The 22217-nt window shown below is 36.6% G+C and overlaps 3 protein-coding genes across 4 annotated transcripts; 2 read left to right on the forward strand and 1 right to left on the reverse strand.

The window, feature by feature from the left end:
* Positions 1-222: 222 nt before the first annotated feature.
* Positions 223-6910, forward strand: LOC145239443 (uromodulin-like). Its single transcript, XM_080102763.1, has 12 exons — positions 223-299; positions 374-463; positions 960-1013; positions 1466-1535; positions 2047-2221; positions 3190-3350; positions 3616-3787; positions 4379-4458; positions 4692-4884; positions 5118-5249; positions 5370-5475; positions 6491-6910. The coding sequence occupies exons 2-12, from the start codon at positions 391-393 to the stop codon at positions 6670-6672; spliced, it is 1398 nt and encodes a 465-aa protein (XP_079958889.1). The 5' UTR covers positions 223-299; positions 374-390; the 3' UTR covers positions 6673-6910.
* A 2378-nt stretch (positions 6911-9288) lies between these two features.
* On the forward strand, positions 9289-19527 carry LOC145238601 (adenylyl cyclase-associated protein 1-like). Of its 2 annotated transcripts, none has more exons than XM_080101819.1 (11): positions 9289-9476; positions 9896-9990; positions 10729-10803; positions 11247-11479; positions 11735-11846; positions 12233-12476; positions 13699-13871; positions 15544-15667; positions 16580-16662; positions 18038-18187; positions 18699-19527. In XM_080101819.1, exons 1-11 carry the CDS (start codon positions 9362-9364, stop codon positions 18786-18788), a joined length of 1494 nt encoding a protein of 497 aa, XP_079957945.1. In that variant the 5' UTR covers positions 9289-9361; the 3' UTR covers positions 18789-19527. The 2 variants fall into 2 exon arrangements, with proteins under 2 accessions (XP_079957945.1, XP_079957946.1); XM_080101820.1 differs by lacking the exon at positions 12233-12476 and adding an exon at positions 12850-13048.
* Positions 19523-22018, reverse strand: LOC145238602 (multifunctional protein ADE2-like). Its single transcript, XM_080101821.1, has 5 exons — positions 21558-22018; positions 21144-21332; positions 20796-20915; positions 20594-20731; positions 19523-20303 (listed from the first exon to the last, which is right to left on the reverse strand). Exons 1-5 carry the CDS (start codon positions 21927-21929, stop codon positions 19710-19712), a joined length of 1413 nt encoding a protein of 470 aa, XP_079957947.1. The 5' UTR covers positions 21930-22018; the 3' UTR covers positions 19523-19709.
* Between the last annotated feature and the right edge of the window lie 199 nt (positions 22019-22217).

The following is a 22217-nucleotide window of genomic DNA, read 5'->3' on the forward strand; positions in this document are numbered from 1 at the left end:
GAATGCAGGATGAATTGATTTAGTTGTTTAGTTCATCTTTAGGTCTTAAGTATAGATAATTATTGAGAGACCACTTCATTGTTCCCCACACTGAGAACAAATGCCAAAAACGTTTGAGCCCCGTAACCAATAATGCGTTTGAACAATTCACATTGCATGACTCGTTTGTGTTGTACAGTTCTTTAAATTGCCCTTATTGTATCTCGTCTTTCACACAGATTATAGAAATAGGCAAACGGAACTGTTCTTGCAACTTGCTGTCCAACTTTCAAGGAGCCGTTACAGGAACTGAGATCTTTGTAAGTTTTTTTGTGCTAAGATGTTTTAAATGTTTCTGGTTACCAAGTTAGTAATTATTTTTGTTTACTTTTAGGATCAACATCAACGTCAATGATGACGTCAAGGGCAGTTGTTGCGGCTTTATTGACAATATTGTCGTTTTGTGCTTTGACTAATGCTGAAGGTCCGTGCAAACTTTATTATTTTTTCGCAAATAGATTTAGAAATATGTGTTAAATAAACATTTGTCTGAACTGACATACAATATATTTACACAAATAAAATAAATACAAGGGCAACAAAAAGAAGGCATTTAAAATTGTCATTGTTCTAGTCAGTTTGCTGCGCAACTAGCAAAACTTTATTTAGTAAAAAACAAAACATTTTCCGCATTTATCTTTCTCGAGTTATATAAAGCATATAGCAGTTTGCTTCACACAAGACATGTTACACTTCCGTATAGATAACATAGCGCTGTCTGCTATAACTTCTCGTTAGCAAATATGTTTTCTTTTATACTGTCATTCATACAAATACAAAAAGCAAAATTTGCAAGATAGTTAAATTAATTCAATTAATACATGCGAAACATATTCATTTTCCTGTCTTATCATAAGGATATTATATAGATAGCTACAATCCATATTTGCAATGCATTATTTTTTCCCAAAATCTTACAGACCTTCTATCCAGAAACAAGAGGTTTATAACTGGACAAGGAATATTTGGAGAGAGTAAGTGTTTTGTGGGTGTGATGGCCTTTGTCCGGTGGTTTTTCTAAAATATTACCTTTAATTCTATTGTTTATCATTGTCCGGTGGATGGCACTCAGCTAAAATATTTTTTGCGGACAGGAACGAAAAATTAAATTAAGGCAGGAACTTGGCCGAATGGTCCCACGCCTATACAGACATAAAAAACCTGATCGGGATTCGTCCCCTTACTTCGAGTAATTATTGCGTTTTCAGAGGCATTTCATCAACTTGTTGGTCGTATTTAGCTTTTCATGTCAATCAGTAAGTTAAATAAGTCACAATTATTAATGTTCAAAATCGAGTTTTTAGTTTTAATCAGTCATTTTTAGTTTGCTAAATCTATGTATTATTTTATTGTTTGCTTAAAAATCGAAGCTTAAAATGAGTTTTTGAACAAGAAAAGGTTAGGTACAATTTTCTTTTTTATTCAGACATTACTACTTTTACCAACGTTTCTGACGATCTTTCAATCTCATGCGGTGGTGTTAACGTCGAGATCAGGTATGCTATAATATCTGCTGAAAATCCATATTATCAGTGCATTTCAACACCTAACAACTACAATAACTATTTTATTTAATTTGTAAAGGGCCTAAAAAATAAAGCATAGACGTAAACAATAAATAAATAAATGCCATTTATTTAATTTTTGATTGCCAATGCCATTTACCGCCAACAAAATAGTGTCACATTTAAGCATAAATAATATTAGAGACAAGACAAAAAAACAATTTTATTCCCAAAAATATGGGTGGATTTAGAAACGCCACATATGGACCTGTTCATTACCTTCGTAACAAATAACTAGAAAAAGCGAAATGCTTTAGTTTTATTATACGTTTTGCTTCTTACCTTACTTACTAACGAAAAGCATTTTTGTTGAAACATATAGAAAAAACAAAACAAGTCCATTTTCAGTTCAGTAAACTGGGTCAGCCTATTTATCACCACGTTAATTGGTATTTGCGTGTAAAACTTCCATATCATAACGAATTTCTTCTCTACATTCCAGCGTCTCCCAAGCTTATCTGGACTCGTTAAACATTCGCCAGGTCGCCCAAATAAGGGCAATAAATGAAAACGGTACATTGCATGAAGATCCGGCTTGTGGCGTCGAGCACAGCGATCAAGACTATCATCGAATTTCTTTGGACGGGTATTTCGGTCAATGCGCATACGATATGGAGGTAGGCTTGTCCGTGGTGTTATGTTGTGTAATGGTCGTCCCAAAGTAGACGTGTTAACACAAAAGGGCGCAAGACGTGTTAAAATTCGGCCCACGTTTAGGAGTCTATGTAAAAAAGAACCACCCACCTAGTTAAGAGCATTGCAATTTTAAGACAATCTGTGTCTACATGTAGAATAAAGAGGTGTTAAACAAACGTTGCAAACTGAAATATTGTAAGTTTGTCGAAATACCAAAAAGTGTAAGTTCGTCAAAAACACCACAAAAAATTGATTTGAAAGCACATGATTGTGATCCAATAATAAATATTACGAACCTTATAGTGTGATATTCGTAAAGTGTAACATTTTTAACTGGTTATTATTTCAGTTTGCTTTATCCGGGCGCGTTATATTTCAATATATATTAGATCAGTGCTCTTCAACCGGTGTGCACGGTGCAAGGGTGCACCAAAATATGCATGGGGTGCACCAGTACCAAAAGGTATACAAGGGTGCATCACAAACTTTTAATGAACCATTAATATTGGACACACTATTTTGACTTTATTAGAAAAAGATGTAGGTTTCAACTGATGTATAACCCAGGTAAACTTTTTCAGCGTTATTTCCTCATGTCAAGTTTGATAGTGTATGTGTTACATTCGGGTTATGTTAGGATATCGAGTGTTGGTTTTTTTTGCCGATGTTTCATAGAAAATTCGCGAACATATGCTAGGCATGTTGGTAGCAAATCAATCGAACTCTCACTGACAGTGTAAACAGGGTGCATGAGTTCATCACAACAACTTTAAGGGTTCACCAAACCAAAAACGGTTGAAGAGCACTGTATTAGATTACCTTTTCTTCCGTTACTTTACGTTGTGGTCAAGGTATAATATTGTTTCCCTTACACCACCATTTGTATTAAACTATTCCCCTAAAAAAACAAAGTTGTAAATACCTGGTAAACCTTTTTTGGGTTTTTTAGAACCGCGACGATTATGTGCTGGTGGTCTACAGCCTGTGCGTCGTTCCTGAGGTTCATGAATCCGGAATTTCCCGAGACAGCATCGAGTTTATTCACTTTACTTGCATGTACAACCGAGACCTGAAGGTTTCCTTGGGAACAGGACTTACGCCTGTGATTGGGTAAGCGCTGTCATGTGATCACCGGTTTCTTCAAAGCTTGCTTATGCTCAGGTTAAAGCGGTTATAAGTGCAATACTTGTTACTCTGCTGGAGTGTTATAAATCTTCAATGATTTGTTGCGTTTTTGCTTTACTTTGGTCTTCTACAGAACGTATGTTGCAGCTTTGCCACACTGTTGCTGCCATATACTAAATCAACACATGTGAACATTAATTGCAATTCTAAACTTGAACAATTCTAAACTAGTTTGTTTTATGTTATGTAGACAAGAGAAAATTGTTGCTGGACCCGCCGAAGCTGAACTCGACCTGTACATGGCTCGATACACAAGCTCTAATTTCAGTCAAATATCTGATGAAGAAAATGCAGCAGTTGGGGACAAGGTTTACGTTGGAGTTTGGTTGCCTCAAATGGGAGACTATGACTTTGTTCTTAGGGTATGCAACTGAAACGAAATTACATTCCGTAAAACTTTTGGACTTAGTAGAGCACCACTTGATTTAAATGCTACGTTAAGGAATTGCTGTAAAGTTTAAACCTTCTTATAGTTGTGCAAACAAAACAAATTAGACATGTGGGCATGGTGATAGGCTTATAATAAAAACTGCCACGCGATGTGTTAGTTATAAATGCCCTGTCTTTTTCCTAATGGGGTGTAAACTTAATTTTCTAATGGGGTATAAACTTTAACCTAGACCACTTTTCTGTGCATGGCCGGATCATCAAATCAATAGTTAAAATACTTAAACTATTTTATGTTTTCCATATTTTTGATTAATAAGTCTAGTCTTGCTGTCGTTTTATTAAGAGGTTATTTGATAAAGGCACCTTTCTGTGCATCTCTAGTGATACATTACATGGTTGTATAGCAGTTGTTTGAATAATATGTGAATGTGTAGGTGAAAGGTGGCTAAAACTAAAAAAAACGCATTTAATCAGCAATACATTGATTTATATTGCCCTAAAATGATTATAATTACAGCACAGCGTGAAGTTAGCAAGTACTTTATGGATTATTTTTACTACAGGGTCTGTATTGCTGGGCTACTCCTGTTCCTGAACCTCACGGTGTCATGTCACCTGTCAGATATTACATTGTGATGACTGGGTAAGTGATTGATAAATATGTCCACACATGTGATATTAAAATTTTAGAACAATCCTTCCAGTTGTTCTCTGAACTACAAAGGACATGAAATAAAGTAATATATACCTACCCTACTTGGCTACAGCTACATTGTAGTTAAAAACAAATGTCGAAAGTTTTGCAAAATTATGTTTCACTCGTGTTTCAATTATTTAGTTTTTATGTTCTTGACTCCCTATTCGATTTTATTACAGATGCGCATGGCCTGATCCGGAGGTAGAAGATGCAAACGTCGTATATGCGAACTTTGAATCGAATCGTCTCCTTTTCTCTTTCACCGGTTTCTACTGGAAAGATTTGCCGACAGACGACCAGAAGTTGTACATCCATTGCAATGTTAAGGCATGCGACAATCGCGACCCAAGCAACCAATGTACAACTCCTTTAGTAAGTCTGGTTCACAATCTGTATGATATAAAATGTAATCTGTAAGTGATTACAAATTTCAGGTAAAACTACATTTAAGTTAATGAGTAACCCTTACTTTTGTCCAACGTTCAATTAATATCATCAGCACCGCTAATTTTCGTTACAAAACATAGTAAGCCCGGTCAGTTGGGCACAAGGAAAGACTTTACAAACCGATTAACGTATAGCACGATGCTCTATGTGATATTTAGTTTAGCTGTCCGGGAATGAGCTCAAGAAGGCGAAGAAGTGTGGACATTGAAGCAAGTAAAGATGCTACCACAATTTCGATCGGTCCTGTTACCTTGGGCAACACAGAAGAAACAGTTGCTACTTGCAACAAGGTATATTTCTAGCAACAAACACAAATAAAATTGCTCAGAAATATGACCAGTACAAACCGCTTTGAATTCTCCTAAAAAGAGAGAAAAAAATGTCTAATGAGCTAAAATTTTATTTTGCAGGAAAACTTGGGATGCGAGTTTGATTGTGTTCGCTACAGTGATGGATTGGAGAGTTGTGTTTGTCCACATAACTTTGTTTTGGATAGTGACGAGAAAACATGCATCGGTAAAAAGACCAAATATAAGTTAATTGGATACTTTTATTGCAAACTTAGCATCGTAGACCAGACTGCCTCAATTTACAAATCAAGTCGCTTTATAGAAGTAACTTATACGTAGCCATAGACAACTTACATTGACGGATAGCAGTAGGAGACGCATTCAAAGACGTCATATCTGTCAAGTCTCTCACCACAGCATTCACATGTGGTAAAGCAAAAATATAGCCTGTGGTCACGGTGGGATTCGAAGCCACGACAGTAGCCTATCCAAACTACCGCTCTACTTACTGTCTTACACATGCTCGGGTGAAACACCTTGTGTCAGTCTAATTGACATTTTTCTAACATCACTGTTAGTTTGGTTAAAAGCCCAAAACGATATTTACACGCGTGTTCATATTCTACCAAACATTTGTGTTTGCCACAATCGAAACTATCCTGCAGGGGTTTCTTTGGTGGCCCAAACCCGGCCCGAACCCAAAAGTACAAGCCCGAACCCGAATTGTTTTTGAGCAGCTCGTTGATAGGCCCGAAAGTTTGATTGACCAGCCTATACATCAGGAAAAACCAATACAACAAACATAATAGACAACTGGTCTTGAACAAGGCGTCTTAGGACTGTTTGACATTATAGGTCAGGTCCAGCAACTAGATACTTAGCTAGCTACATTTATTCGAATCAAGCCCGTTTTTTATGAAACCCAAGCCCGAACCCGCCCGACTTACAACTCTTGCGCGCCACATTCACTTTCTTGTGAGCTCCCGTCACATAACGGTTTATAATACGATGTAGCTGCAGCGCGTTCGGCCATTATCAACCAATTGTGCCCTCAACTTTTACGCGCTCTATAACGTTTCAACGTTGCGCAGCTATTTTCAGCTTGATGATTGTTTTAGTCCAAATGTGTTAAATGACTCTATATCTAACTAATGACACGATACGAAGACTTGTTTACAACATTTACCACAACGTGACACGGCATATCCACATCTTCCAAATTGCTTTGTTAATTTTTACAGCTGTCCATGCCGCTGGAGACGTCGAAGACACAATGTACGTCGAGTCCGAGCTTTGGCTGGAAAAAGATCAGACAAGCTCATATGTAGTGTACATTGCAGCTGGAATGTTTGTGGTCTTCGCAACTCTGGCCATTTTGGCTTCGGTACTTCTCAAGAAGCAAAATGTTGTTGTCAAAATATAATCTCCAAATTGTTGTAGACAGCCATTATTTTCATCCACAGTTATAATGTCAAACCCACGTTAAAAATTAGGCTTGGTACCTCCGTTGAAAACTGCTATAGGGTGCATTGCTGCCGGCTAGTGAACACAATGAAGGCAACATGTCCGTTTCTGTACATAATTCCAGGCTTCTGTGATATTTCTGTATTTGTGTTACACGTTCCCCGTATATTAGTTGGTCTAATAAAATAAATGATTTACTTTGGCGGTTTTCTTTTATCTTAGAAGTGAATACACAACCATTATCAAAATATTTTTCTATCCGAAATACGGCTTCAATTGGCAAAGGTATAGGCTTAGCCATAGTCCAGAGGTTAGTCCAGAGGCCCACTGGTTGAGAACCGCTGGTTATATTGTTTGGAGGTTATATTGTTTGCACGAAAAACACTTTAGTCCAGTCAAAGTGGCCATTAGGCTATTGACTGGAGTTGCAGACTTCTGGGCAATTAGTTTTAAGGTTCACACGGGTTTGTTTTTATTGCGCTAGCACTTACGGTAATCAGCACTACGGCCGACTTGAATGGCAATATCTGCTAAATGGCAGTTCTGTAGATACTTTTAAAATGTTTTGTCGAACGGTAATAGAATTTGTTGCCAGTAAAACTTCTTCTCGGATGTAAATAAATTTGATTGTAGGCACTTTTAACTGTTTTTAGCCTATTCTGTGCCATTGTTTTATGTTTAAAAAGTACCATACAAAGACACGTCCGTTGCACGAAACTTTTTTGAGAATTGTTTGTACAAATGCGGTGTAAATATTAGTGGTAGAATGTAACCTAGACCAGTGGTCGTCAACCTATGGGTCGCGACCCCAAGTGGGGTCGCCTAAACTTTTTCTGGGGTCGCAATAAGCCGCCGAATATAATTTATTGCATTTTAAAATTGATTACAGAAAATGAAACTAATATTATGTTCTTTTAGATCGCAACTTTTGCTCTTGTTTTGTAGTACAGCTTGCTACTTCCTGTTGCAATTAAATCGTGGTAGTGGAAAAACAGAAAATGCCTTTATCGCGTAACAATGAGTTTCGACAACGTGTATTATGACTCAACACTATAAGTTTGTATTATTTAAGTCACGCCAGAACGAGTGAATAGTTATTTATGCAAGGTACCCAACTATGCCAAATTTTTCTAATCCCGTTTTCAACCACGTGGCTGTGTGAAGCAGAATTTAGTGCGATGAGTGTATTAAAAACGAAACATCGTAATCGATTGGAAATGGGGCATGACATGCAGTTAAGCTTGTGCAAAGTCAAGCCGTGGCTTCAAAAACTTGTGGACAGTATACAGGCGCAACCATCTCACTAACAGAGCAAATTAAATGTTGAACAATTTGACAAGTTTGTGTTCCGAAAATTGGGTTTATGTCTTAATTATGTACAGTTTGTATACTTGATCTTTCGGTTCAGCATTATTTAAAACATTTTTCTCAGTGTTGAATAAAAATGGGGGTCGCAGGTAAATTCTGATTTCATTTTCCCTTAAATTGGGGTCGCCTATAAAAAAGGTTGAAGACCACTGGCCTAGACCGACCTAACCATTTTGTAAAACAAGCATTATGCAAGACATCATTTTGTAAATAAATTGTGTTTACATTTATCCCAGATCTGTTTATGCAAACTACCACCAAAAAATGTTGTAATGAGGGGCCTTCAATTTTGTTCGGAAATGACATGGGGCGGTTCTTCCGGCTGGTAGTGTTTCGTGCGTCATTTGTCTGGCAGTGGCAGCTGGCAGCAACCATTTTAAAATATGTTTAGAACCAATATAAGCTTTAAAAAAGTGACGCTTTTAAATTATTAGCGCTTTAAAAAAAGAAAGTGGTTGCTGGTTAGGTATTCTTCCTACTGTTTTTGCTAATTGCGATTTGTCACCGTAAATGACTTCAATTTTTTCAATCAACCGGTTACCATTTAGTTTTTGCCGGCTTAGGAATTGCGTGATATTTTGCGTCCGTTGTATGTGTGTTATGTCATGTGCTTAAACTATCGCAGTCTTTTACGATGGAAGCCAGTCGAGACACGGAAATTGTGTCCCCAATGAACAGGTGTGGCTTGACTTAAGTACGTAAGTGGTAGATCGCTGTTGCAGCAAGAAGTCAGCTGTTAACTTATTTGTTTTATCTTCAAAACTGGTCACTGGACTAGTTATTTAAACGTGTGAACAGGTTTAGTTTAGCTGTTGCCGGGTTCAGTCTGGATTCTTCTCATGTCGAAATTTGACGCAAAAAAGACGGTTAGCTTTTTGGCTGTGCGTTGTACAAAGTTGTGGTAATGCGAATGAAATATTTAAAGTGTGGTTGAAGTTTTAATTTTGCTGCGAGAAGGAGGTACATCTTTTTTAAACTATTGTTAGTCGTTGTCTGCTACATCAATAATAATAGGAGTTCGGTTACGTACAATAATTAGCAACAGTGTTTTTTTTGTTTAAAACTCTGTGTTTTAGTTTAGTTGTTTGTGTAAAGGGGATAAAATAGGTGAAAATGTGGATCAAAACGTACAAAGTACACAAAAGTTGATTTTAAGTTACAACTAGGCTAATAATTACACAAGAAATTCTGTTCATTCTTCAAATAATTTAATAATTTATTTCACAGCAAATTAGTGTAACTTTTTTGTTTTGGTAACCTGATTTACCCTTATAAAGACAATGGCTGCAAATGCTGATTTGGCTAATTTGATTACAAGATTAGAAACTATCGTCAAACGTCTTGAGGAGACTGGAGGAAGTGGTGGAAGTGGAAGTGGAGATTCTGAATCAGTTGGTAAGTGTATTTGCTTTGCATAGTTATCTGGAGTCTGAGGTTTTATAGTGAATCGTGTAAATGGGTCTTCTTATAAGTTACAAGGAGTAGAAAGTGCATTTTTTATCCGACTCCGAAGTCCTAACGTCCAATAATATAAATTGGCCTCAAGTCACACTTTTTTGTACACAGCAAAATAAAAATGAATAACGTTTTTTTAACTGGGATGCTTTAAAAAGCTTGATTTTTATCCCCAACCCAAAACGAAAAATGGAAAGTTTTGGTCTTCATAATAATTGGGAGTCAGTGTCCCAGGGATACAAGTCAGACTTTCCAGCTTCCTGATTGATGCAAAAATAGAAGAATTTTTGATTTTAAAGAAAAATGTTATGTTGCATTTCACCTGCTTAAAATATTTAACATGTGTTATTGTCTTGTAGCGAGATATGTGGAAGAATTTGATACATTTGTAACTGATTATGTTGAACCATATTTGGCTGCGTCAGCTGTTCTTGGTGGATCAGTCGATGGTCAGGTACATACAAACATTAACAAAACTTTTGTAAACGTATTTGTAATAAATTTTTGTAGCTACAATCAGGGAGTCGCACCAGAACTGAACCCGAACCCGCGAACCGGTTTGAGCGGTTAATTTCATTAAACCCGAACCGAACCCGAACCGAACCCGAACCGCTAATTACGATTTTCTAAAAACCCGAACCGGAGTTTTAATATATGAACCGCATATTTTGTTTGTCGTTTGTCCCGAACCGGAACTGAACCAGTAAAAAATGCAGTTTGTTTTATATTTTGTGATTTTGTTCAAAGCAGCGCAATGACGAATACGCGATATAACACTTATAGGGCGCGTCAAAAATAACATTGTACCAGCAAAATTCTTTTGGAGTTTGTTAGGCCAGGTAGATGATGGGTACAATTAAATTAAAATGAATAAAAATTTAAACCGGTTTAAAAACCGCAAACCGGTTCGGACCGGATAATTTGACCAAACCGGAACAAAACCTGAACCCGAAAATATACATTTTTAAAAACCTGAACCGAACCCGAACCCTTAAAAACAAAACCAAGTGAACCCGAACCGAACCTGTACCCGTATGACAAGCGGTTCGACTCCCTGGCTACAATCAAACAACATTTTGCATCTTGTATGTGAAATTATTTTTTTATTCAACAAAATATTGTTTCAGTATTTTCTTAACAGATAAAAATGTTATTAGCCATTTAGGTTTTGACCTATGCTGGTTTGTTTCAGGCCAAATGCTTGAAATCCATTGTGGATGAGCAAAGGAAATTCTTGATCATAGCATCAAAATGTTCAGCACCTAAGGTACATTTGTTAGTTTGTTCTGCTAATATCTAGCATTGACTTTTATTGTAACACATTAATTATAGTTGTTTGCAGTTTAGACATCATTTCTGTTTCTTAAGTAATGGAAAGTACTCATATGGTACAACTGTAAATATTGTGTTTTTTTGACCAGCAAGCAATTCTTGTCTTTCGCTAATCATGCCAATACATATTATATTTATTATGATTTAAAACTGAAAATGCACTTTTGAAATCTTGCTTGTCGTAACTTCATAAGTACGGTCAAAGCATATGCATATTTGTTAAAGGATGGCTTACATTGAGCTATAAAATTTAGAAAAGCTTTGTACAGAATACTAGTGTACAAACTTTGCTTGGTCTTTTTGCAACAAAAAATACAAAACCAACAGTATTTTTTGCCTGTTACACCATAATAATGTGAAATATGTTCCCTTTGGTAGGATGCTAGTGTCATTATGAAACTAGCAGCAGGCATGAGTGGGAACATGGGAAAAATGGAGGACTTCAAGAAAAAGATGAAAAATGATGAGCGTAGCCATGTCTCAGCTGCTTGCGAAGGTGTGGTGGTTTTTAGCTGGATTGGCTATCCCAAAACTCCAATGAAGCATGTTGAAGAATCAAAGGAATCTGCTAAATTTTACACCAACAAGGTTTTGACATCCACTAAAAATGGGTAAGAGGACAATTTTATGTACGGATTTGGGTAAATATTAACTAAAGTGCCATACATACGTCTTTTAATCTGCTCGTTATCCCAAGGTGACAAACAAATAAAATTTAAACACCGAAATTATTAGATTTAAACAAACAAACAATCGAAAGCATTGAAATATGCAAAAACAATGCAAAGTCAGTTAGGCTACAACTTTTATCAAAGTAAATTAGTAAAAAAATATGTTTTTTTGTTTTGTTTTTGTAAAAAAATTAGTGACAAAGCAACCGAACATAAGAATTGGGTAACATCTTATCTGAATGTATTTGATGGACTTCATGCTTACATCAAGGACCACCATAGAACTGGATTGAGTTGGAATGCCAAGGTATATTTGCAGAATTTGTCCAAAAAGCTTAATACAAATGAGTACAAGGTTCCAAACCCAAACAATATGATCAGTGGTGGGATTCAGCCAGGTTCACACCGGTTCTATAGCGTTCTACAAAATTTTATGAGATCAGCGAACTGCTTAGCATTACTGGTTACTGTCAATGGACTTTTTGTGACAGACCTGGCTGAAAAATATGATTTTTGTGAAAGAAATGGCTGACAAAAAATTTGAATCCTACCACTGAATATGATGTTTGTAAATGATGTTTATACAAAATATCTATCTGCTTTTCTACTTCTTTGTATGCTTACTCATGTTTTTTTTACCTGTGACTGTTTCCTAATTCTTTCTTTTTCTTTCCTTACTTTCATCTGTCTCAGAATCTTCACAAGCCCCCTGTAGCACCAAAACCTGAACACCTAAAATCCGATGGAGCTCTATCTTTGCCCCCACCTCCACCCATTACACCCCCTCCTGCTGAAAATGAATGCCCCACATTGCCCCCTCCCCCACCCCAATTTCTAATGGACCCCCAACCCGGGGTACTAGATCTGAGCAGGGCTGATGCTGCCCCAAAAGCTCTTTTTGCCGAAATAAATAGCAAGGGATTGGGAATTACTGGCGGTAAGCTGACCTGGGCATGGTTCAACAACATGCATGGTTTTGCTACATATCTGGGCTTGGAGTGTCACAATTCCCAGCATGATAAGTTACGTTCATCACAACTACACTGGCACAAGCATGTTGATGAAATACTGCAAATCCAACCAGAATAGCAAAAAACATGGGAATTGTGAGCAAACGCATACAGTAGGCTACACAATGCAGCTACTTAGCTACAGTCATCTTCCAGTTTAAACTAGAGTTCCACTTTTTCTCAGAAATTACATTTCCTTTCCTACAAACTTTGCTTCACTGAAAATTCTCTTTCTTGCCTTTCAATTTTTTTTTGAAAAAAATGTTAAACATTTTATGAATGAAATTAAACAACCTTCAGGCCCCACCTGCAACAGAAAACTCTGGGAGTATGGGTGCAGCACCCCCATCTGGAGGGGTACCACCCCCGCCACCTGCTGGTGCCCCACCTCCCCCACCACCCCCAGCTGCCCCAGTGGCGACACAGTCTGCCCCCTCTAGTGAAGGTTCCATGACCCAAGTGTTTGATTCAATCAGAAAGGGAACTGCTATCACACAGGGTAACATCTTGAAAGACCTGTTCTATGTGCTGGTTATTTTCATTGGACATTAATTTTTCATTGTCATCTATATGATCACTTCAGTCCAAGATAGGACATCTATTTTATTCGTAGTGCCCTTTTTGCATGTTATGTACAGCTTGCAGTATTTGCTGTGTTATGTAGAATTAAAAATTGTTGCCTTTAACATGCAGCATGTTTGAAGCTAAAGAAGGCTATGACATGGAAGATACCTTCCTTTTTAATGCAAAAAGCTAACTATTGCAAAACTATTTATATTAGGCCTGGCTGTTCAAAATGTTTTTGCATTAAAAAAGGTTGTGTGTCCATAACTTCGTTACATGTAGTTTTGATGTATGGCATTTGTTAGTCACGAGTGAAAATTTTCAAATAAAGATACGTCCCTGTACATTACAAAGTGTAAACATCGATTTACAGCACCTGATATGCTTGTTTTGGCTCATAAAGCCTCCGGAAATGTCAGGAAACTGGTTATCAAATTGCATGTCAGATATCAGTGGAGCGTTTTGCTTGTTTTTTTCCATTACTGAGAAAAAGTATGACACATAGCCAAAATTTTGCATGAAGCCATATGAACACATGTATAAGCATGGACGTATAGAGTGGTAGTCAGACTGGTATATTAACAGGTCTCAAGAAGGTTACAAACGACATGAAGACCCACAAGAATCCGGATCTTCGCCAGCATGCCCCAGTGCCTTTTAAAGCAAAGCAGCCTCCTACATTCAAACCAATGGGGAAACCTAAAGCTGCACCTAAAATGCCACCAAAGCTGGTGTTGGAAGGAAAGAAGTGGATTGTTGTAAGTTGAAATACATTATAATAACTTTTTGGTAACAATGGTCCCAGTCATTTATAATCTAGGCCAGGGGTGCGAAACTTTTGTTACTAAGGGGCCAAAAACATTAGCCAAGATTAGATCGCAGGTTGCACGTTTATATAATGTAAGGTGATTTTACTTGGTTGCTTACCAAATATGCGTAACTACAAGCAGGGGCGTATCCAGAAATTTTTAAAGGGGGGTGTCCAACAATTTTTTTGGGGGAAATCCCCAATGACGTCATTATGACGTCACACGTCGTTCAAAACGACGCGTTATGCGGCAAAGCACTTTTTCCAAAATTGGCGGTTTCTCTACCCATCTAATTGACAGGAAGAACAGGTAATTTTAGCGAAAGCTTTGTAGTTTTCTGATTTCGCCGCTGCTATCTAGCTTACTCAGCCAAACTGCAACTGCAAAATAAGCGTGACCGTCAGGTAATCAAAATCGTTGCTTAAAAAAACAGGGTCCAATTTCTAAAGAACTAAATCTCTTGCTGCAGCGGTAATCCTACTGTTAAGTTGCGCAAAGTCACGAATGCACTAAAGGTGGTAACTGCAGAAGGCATAAATTGTGCCTGGCAAGTAACAAATTACCCTAATAACATAATTCGATTTACATCGATCTAATGTTTTTGACAAACTATTACGTGTTTGGCGGATCAAAGCAACACAACATTACACGTTTTTAACACTTTTACATTGCTCAAATGCAAAAACAGTTTGATATGTTGCACTTAGTGCAGTTACCATTTAGCAAGAAACTGCTATCAGCGTCCTAGCCGGAACGTAACTTTCCGATTGTTAGCGCATAAACCTCCTTATTAAACCCTTGTTACGTCACAATTGGCGATTAGATAACAAGCGAATACAAGAGATTGAAGGCTCACGTCTTTGAGATAACGACTCCCTGTTATCACGCAGTGGTAAACGGAACGATTTTGGCCTATTTAATTTACGCACAACTTTTTGAAAAGGGGGGGGTCCGGACCCCCAAAACCCCCCCCTTGGATACGCCACTGACTACAAGTAAAATTCGCATTTGATTCTAGCCACTTATTGCCAGGTGGCAGGAATATGGCTCAGGCGCATTAATCCGATTAAAAATATTTAATAATTGGACTCGTTTGCAAGTACATTTGAAATTCAAGCATCTCTGCGGGTCGCACCACCTTTATGTAACGGGCCGCAGGTTGCACACCCCTGATCTAGGCATTTGTGTTTGCTGTACATGGTTGCACTGTTTTGGCAAACTAGTTGCTCCAATGCAGTGGTTCCCAACTGTGAAGGAATTCCTCACTGGGGAGGAATTTTAAAACTTAAGAAGATGAATTTACTTTAAATTTTACATATGATTTGAAAATAGGACACTTCGTTTTTTAGAATATAACCTTGGGGGGTGTTACAAAACCCAATTTTAAATGACCTTTGTATGATTTCGCATCTACTATGTATGTTAGGGAAGAATGCCAATATTTTAAATTGTTTTATGAAATGGGGAGAAAATTGTCAGAAACGGTTGAAAACCACTGCTCTTTTGTATCTTAGGCACACAATTTACAGTCCGAACTAAGAAAAATGTTGTGAACTTTTGAAACAGCATATTGTTTTAATTAATAAGTTGTATGTTTCTTATAATTTGTTACAATTTTCAGGAATACCAAGAAAATCAGAACAACCTGGTGATTGACAACACAGAAATGAAACAGACAATTTATATTTACAAATGCACCAAGTCTGCTTTGATAGTAAAAGGAAAAATCAACTCCATTGTTCTAGGTATGTAGTGATTTGTTTATTACCAGTTTTTTTTACACTAATTCATGGCAATTGTATTGCTCTTTGTGTCTGGGTGAAATGATTTCAACAAATTGCATTTAAATGTTTTAGGAAATAAGTTTTGTTTTGCTCTGCATCAGCAAATTTAGTATGTTACTATGCCAGCCCTAACAAAACAACATTGTGGATTTTAATTGAAGCTTTAGAGATGTTTGTGTCTGTAAATGCAAAAGATGTTGTATTACAGTTTAAACTCATTACCCTTTTTTGTAAAGCCCTAAAAATAACACTACAAGGTAATTGTTAGGTTTAAAACTTTATGACAAAGTTTTTAGAGCCAGTTCAACTGACTTAACCAAGTTCAATTTATACCTTTGTTAACCAAGCTGTTTATTAACCAATAAATCGAATGTGCCAAAACAGTTATTTGTAGCTTTCATTTTGAGAAGCGCTTTGCCAACATGTCTAATATTTTACTTCAACACCAGGACATTGTTTAATAGTTAACTCAATGGTTACCCAATTAACAACAACAAAATCTAACTTTTACTTCATATTGCACAGACTTAGTTATATAATACAAATATCTTTTTGAATTTGGTTTTCACAAGTTAACTGTCTACATTTTTGAGTTGGTGAGCAGGGTGCTATGAGTTTGAGTGTTACTCTTTAAAGGTACCTCATACTATCAAAAGTTGAAAGCCACTTTGTCAGAAAATTGTACTATTTACATGGTAATTTCAGCCATGATAACTTAGGTGTAAAGTTACACTCATTAGTTTTAACATATTCATTAGCTGCCTTTGTAAATTATAAATTATTTTCATGGTAACTTTAGTTCGACAAGTAATGAAATTCTTCTGATATCACTTTGTTTTAGAAGTAGTAAATATTTAAAACTTTGATTTACAGACAGCTGCAAGAAAATGGGTGTTGCATTTGAATCTGTTGTATCAGGAGTGGAAATCATCAACTCTGATTCTATTCAGGTTCAGGTAATGGCACTGCGGGCACAAGTGTATACAAATGTGTGTATATTTGTTTCACATTAGATGACATTGCAGGTACCACGTTAACACGCCAGGCAACAGTGTTTTGTTAATGTATCTAGGATGGTGGCATTATTGTATATGCCTTATGGTAAATCTTAAACCAGTAAAAAACATTAGTTTTGCCAACATTAAGCTGGTTGCATTATATACCAGATCGTCACATATGGTAGAGGTACTAATACAAGAACTTACAGCACACGCGGTTTGCTAAATACCAATGAAAGGCATAAAGAGCGCAGTTATTTTTAAAAAAAACTGGTATAGGTTCAGGGACTAAATTTAACATAAAGAACTGGGTTTTTAAGTTGATTTTATTGTCATTATTATTATGAAACTGTTTTTTTGTTCATCATTTAAAATATTTACCGGAAATGACCAAACCTGCATCTTGTGATTTCCTGTGTTAGTAGATCTAATATAACATTACATATGGATAAGGATTGGCAATGAGGACAGCTTGTAAGTGACACTGAAATAAGATACCTGCTGTCTTTATTTAGTCATTGCTGAGGTCATTGGTCGCCTCACAACACACAATAGTGTTTTTCATCTATATATATATGCTTTGTTTGAAAATAATTAATTTAGAAGCAAATGCTTCTGACTCAAAATCGGTAGACACTGGGTTGGTATATTCGAGATATATATTTCACCTATTCAGGCATCTGCAGTCTCTAAAAACTGCAAACAATGAAAGGGACAGATCCTGTGAATAGCATTTATTGTTTGAAAATATTAATTTTTAATTGAATCTGCGAATATACTTAGGCAAAATACAGTCTAAGACCAAAAAAGGTTAAGAAACACTTGGTTAGCACCCACGCCTTGTACTCACAAGGCTGTCGGTTCTAATCCTGCCTCAGTCACTTGAGTTTCTCAGAGCTAAAAACATAAAAGCTGTATTACTCCAACCGAGTGTAAATTACATTTAGCCAGGCCCAATAAAGGCGCCATACCAAATCATCTTGTCTCCAAGCATTCACGACCATATGGCAAGGCATAGGCTAGATAAATCTAGTCTGCAGTGGGATTCGAACCCATGAGTCTTTCCAAGTCCAGGAAATATGAGTGTGCTGTAATCATTGGTCTGCATGGACACTTTAGGGCAGATTCCGGTTATGAATTTATGTTCATCTTATCCAACCCAGTGTATTGAAATGAATTAAAGTTGGAACTATAATATCTCCAACTCTGTTAAGATAAAAAAGTAATACAAGCATTTTTGACAGCATGTGTGAGCACAATGTCTTTAGCGCTAGTTTGTCGAACGAAGATAAATATGAAACAACCAAACAAGCAATGTTAACTTCCATTGCAGGCTCAAGGAACAATGCCCAACGTGTCAATCGATAAAACTGACGGATGCCTTGTCTATCTCAGTAAGGAGTGTCTTGATTGCCAGATTGTGTCGGCTAAATCGTCAGAGATGAATGTTGCCAGACCAAAGGATGATGATTCTGGTGACTTTGTAAGTATCATGTTGTTAAGTTTCGTCGTAAAATATCATTCTAGTGGAAAAACTTATATTAAATATTTATTGCACTAATACCATAACCATGCACATAGACTAGAGCAGTGGTCACCAAATTACGGCGTATCAATGGGTTCGTTTTTTAGCGCGGACAAATTGGTTTGTTTTGTTAATTGACTCATATTTCACATTAATATGCTGTTTAACAATAGCACTCTCTGAAAAAAAGTTGGTGACCCCTAAACTAGACGATCAATACACACACCAAATTCTACAAGACTTTTGTGAACATGTTTGATAGAAATGTATTTTTTGTTTTATTGTACAAATTACAGTTACTCATATAAATGTTTTATGTACCTATTGGTGGTTTCACACAAGTTTAAAAGGGAAAATTAAGATAGTGTTTCATTAGGTATTTCTAAAACACATGGAAATCATATGACTACATAGTATTCTTTTTACCATAGAGTGGGCTTTTAGTAGTAATTAAAAAAATGTGCTTTAGGATGAGTATCCAATCAGTGAACAGTTCCGCACATTCTGGGATGAAAAGAAGAAAACATTTGTCAGCGAATCAGCTGAACAGATGGGCTAAGCCAATCACAGTTTTGCAATGCTAACTACCATTTACTGAGTGCATTTCATAGTATGCTATTCAGGATATATTTTTCTGCTTAAACTGCGCCTTATGATTCGAATCCAAATATAATGTACTTTTGTCTGCCTTTGTATAATTTGTTGCCCAATGATTTTGAAAGAAAAATAAGGTTTAAACAAAAAGTTAAAAATATGATTGAAATTTAATCATAAACATTACTGCCAAGGTGCTGGTGTATATAGAATACATCGTTCAGACGTTTCAACAATCTCTGTTGTCATCATCATCAGCGAACCTACACTGATGACAACAGAGATTGTTGAAACGTCTGAACGATGTATTCTATATACACCAGCACCTTGGCAGTAATGTTTATGATTAAATTACTTTTCAAGTCCGTGTATAGTGTTCCTATGATTGAAATTATTTTGACTAATTAATCCAATTGTCATGTTTTTTTCAAGTGAATGCCAAACAGCCACCACTGCATAATTTTTTGCCCAGTATAATCTGCACTTAAAGGGCATTAATTACCCGTACATTGTCTGATAATCATTTGAAATTGTGCCTGACAATAGTTACTAGAGAAAAAAAGACATTATTATTGTTTTTCATGTTCCAGTGAAAAGTATTGTAATTATGTGTTTGCCTTTTTTCCCTATGACTGCTTGTTTGAAGCGTTTGATTCAAATCTTCAGCTTGCCTATAAACGGAAATAAAGAGCCGTAATATGCTTTGTACATAACTTTACTGTTGGTAACATGATGTCAGTTGCAGTGTAATGAAAACTTGTACAAAAACAAAAAGCAGTAACCAAAACACAAAGAAAACTAACCAAAACACAAAAAACACTATCATGGAAAATGGGCTGAACAGAAAAATGTACACTCCTTGTTGCAGCAGTGGCAAAGTTTCAGTTTACAAACTATCATTGGACTTTTTAATCTTGGTCCAATTAATTAATTGCAGCGCTCTTACTTTTCCCCATACAGCAAAATTGTGCTGTGCTAAAATCTGTGCAGCCGCAAGAGCAGCACCATCAGGGCTTAGGACTGTAGAACAAGCTAGACCAGACGGCAGACGCAAAGAAGACCAAATGTCTGCAGAACCCCATTGGTCAGACACGGGTGGGCAGTTAATAATAGGTAAAGCAGAATTTCCACTTAGCACTGGTCCAAGACCATTGCTCCGTCCAGCAACAGCTATAATTACTGTTGGCTTGGTAATAGATTGGCCTTCAAGTTTGCCCAATAGTTTCAGAGTGTCTGACGTAGATTTGTGCGCAGAAGAAACATGCAAACTGCAACTGATGCCAAATTTGCCACAAGCAGTTTCTATCTTCTTGCAATGGTCTTTGTCTGTGATAGATCCCATGACAACAGCCACATGAACAGAATCCTGACTAGTAGTTGAAAAGTCATTTAGTTCTTTGAGCTGGTCAGCAACCCATTTGTAGTTCTTTTTGACATTGGTCATGTCACTGGCTGTAACCTCCTTTAAGTTTCTGTATACCTTGAAAAACAACATTGACATATTAGCATTGAAAAGTGAATGGGTGGGTGCAGGTTTTTTTTTAAGGTTTGGTTTGGGTGACCGCTAAGTAGTTTTAAGAGACCGCATGTGTTTCATTTAAATACCAAAAAATAGCCAAATCCAAATTTTGGGAAACCGCTGGAGAAATTTGGGGGACCGTTATCTTTGACCAATGGCCATGGATAAGAAGAGATTTTATTTGCAAAACACATTGTAAAGGCTGGGTATTACCACATAAAGCTTTGTCACACTAGTTCTATTTTACACACCTGTTTGTCTTTCATTTTTGTTTTATCCCCACTTGGCCATACTCTCCAAGAGTCGTTGTCAATTACATCAGCCAAAACGATTTCGTTTGTGTCAGTTCGCACTCCAAACTCGATTTTCATGTCAACAAGATTTACATCCTGAAAATTTGACAGAGTTACTTGATCAGAACTGAAAGAACATTGTCAATAATGCTGAACTTACCTTTGTGCTCCAAACTCTTTCTAATATTTCAAAAATGCTAACTGTTGCCTTTTCCATGATGTCAATTTCATTAGGGGTGATCTTTACACCACCACATTCCAATTTGGTTTCTTCAATTACCTAAAAGAAGGTTAAAAGATAAATATGTAAATGAACACATATGTGAATCCAGTTAATAACACAATCAGCTTAATTGCATAGGATCCATAATCCCAAGCCATTAGTTAAGAAATTCATCCCGATAATTGCAAAAAAAGATTAAAATTTGGTTATGTGTTATTAACTGTGATTATGTATTCAATACCAAAAAAAACGAAAAACCAAAAAAGTAGTAGCTACAATTTTCACCTCTCGGCTCCACTGGGGGTCACCTTGTTCATCATCCTTGTAAAATGTTTCCATTTTGGGTGGATAAAATCGATAGCCTTCTTTCACACCCTTGTTGCGCTTTAAAAATGATCCAGTTGCAATCCTTCGTGCAACCCATTCTATTGGAATCATGTTACATTTCCATGCCAGAAATGATTTGGGACTGACCTGTAAAACAGGATCCATATATTTTAAAGGCTTAATGCAACAAACTAGTAAATCCAAACACTTTTATTTCGATTTTCTAGGGATTTACACTGGTAGTACTAAATACTGATTGTTATCACAAGGTAGGAAGTTGTAAAAGGACATGAATACGCTTTTGCACAAATACCCTTGTTGGGGCTTTTGTTTCATATTTCACACATCATGCATTTCTAAAAGTTTTCTTACTGCTTTGATGTATGCAGTTTTGATCCCAGCATTGTTTAAAATCTCCATCACAGCACCATTTGTGGCTGTGGACATCTCAGCCTTTCCCTCCATTTCATTTTTCATCACACCATTCCAAGCTGTTATGACATCTTTGGACACAACAAGACACCGGCCGGGTATTCTTGATTTCACATCATATATGACTTTGGTTTTGCCTTCATTAATGGCCTTGCCCATTGTAAATGCATCATCACAGGCTGTTTTTCCACCACTGGTTTCAAATTTAGTAATTGGTCCACCATTAGATTCCATTTCAACATGTAATGCTTTAGGATATTTGCAAAATGGCTCGCCATCACCATTGCTGTCCAGTTTATGTGTTGTAGCCATTGTTTGTGAATGGTTTTGAGACTAAAGTTTTAACACAATTGCAACACAAATTAATATAATTTTAGTACCTATAAGCAAAAACTTTAATTGTAAACAATATAATACAATTGCAAACAATACAGTTTAATTGTAAACAATATTATACAACAGTACAACACAAAGAGTACACAATCATTATGAACGATTTCATTTGGAGAACAGCTATTATTTGTTGAATTTAGTAATTTACCATTCCACCAACTATTAAAATACAAATGCTATTTGAAAATAAATTTCACACAGGCTTCA

This window comes from Phallusia mammillata, chromosome 7, assembly GCF_965637545.1.
Source record: "Phallusia mammillata chromosome 7, kaPhaMamm4.hap1.1, whole genome shotgun sequence".
In the NCBI taxonomy this organism is placed as follows: Eukaryota; Metazoa; Chordata; class Ascidiacea; order Phlebobranchia; family Ascidiidae; genus Phallusia; species Phallusia mammillata.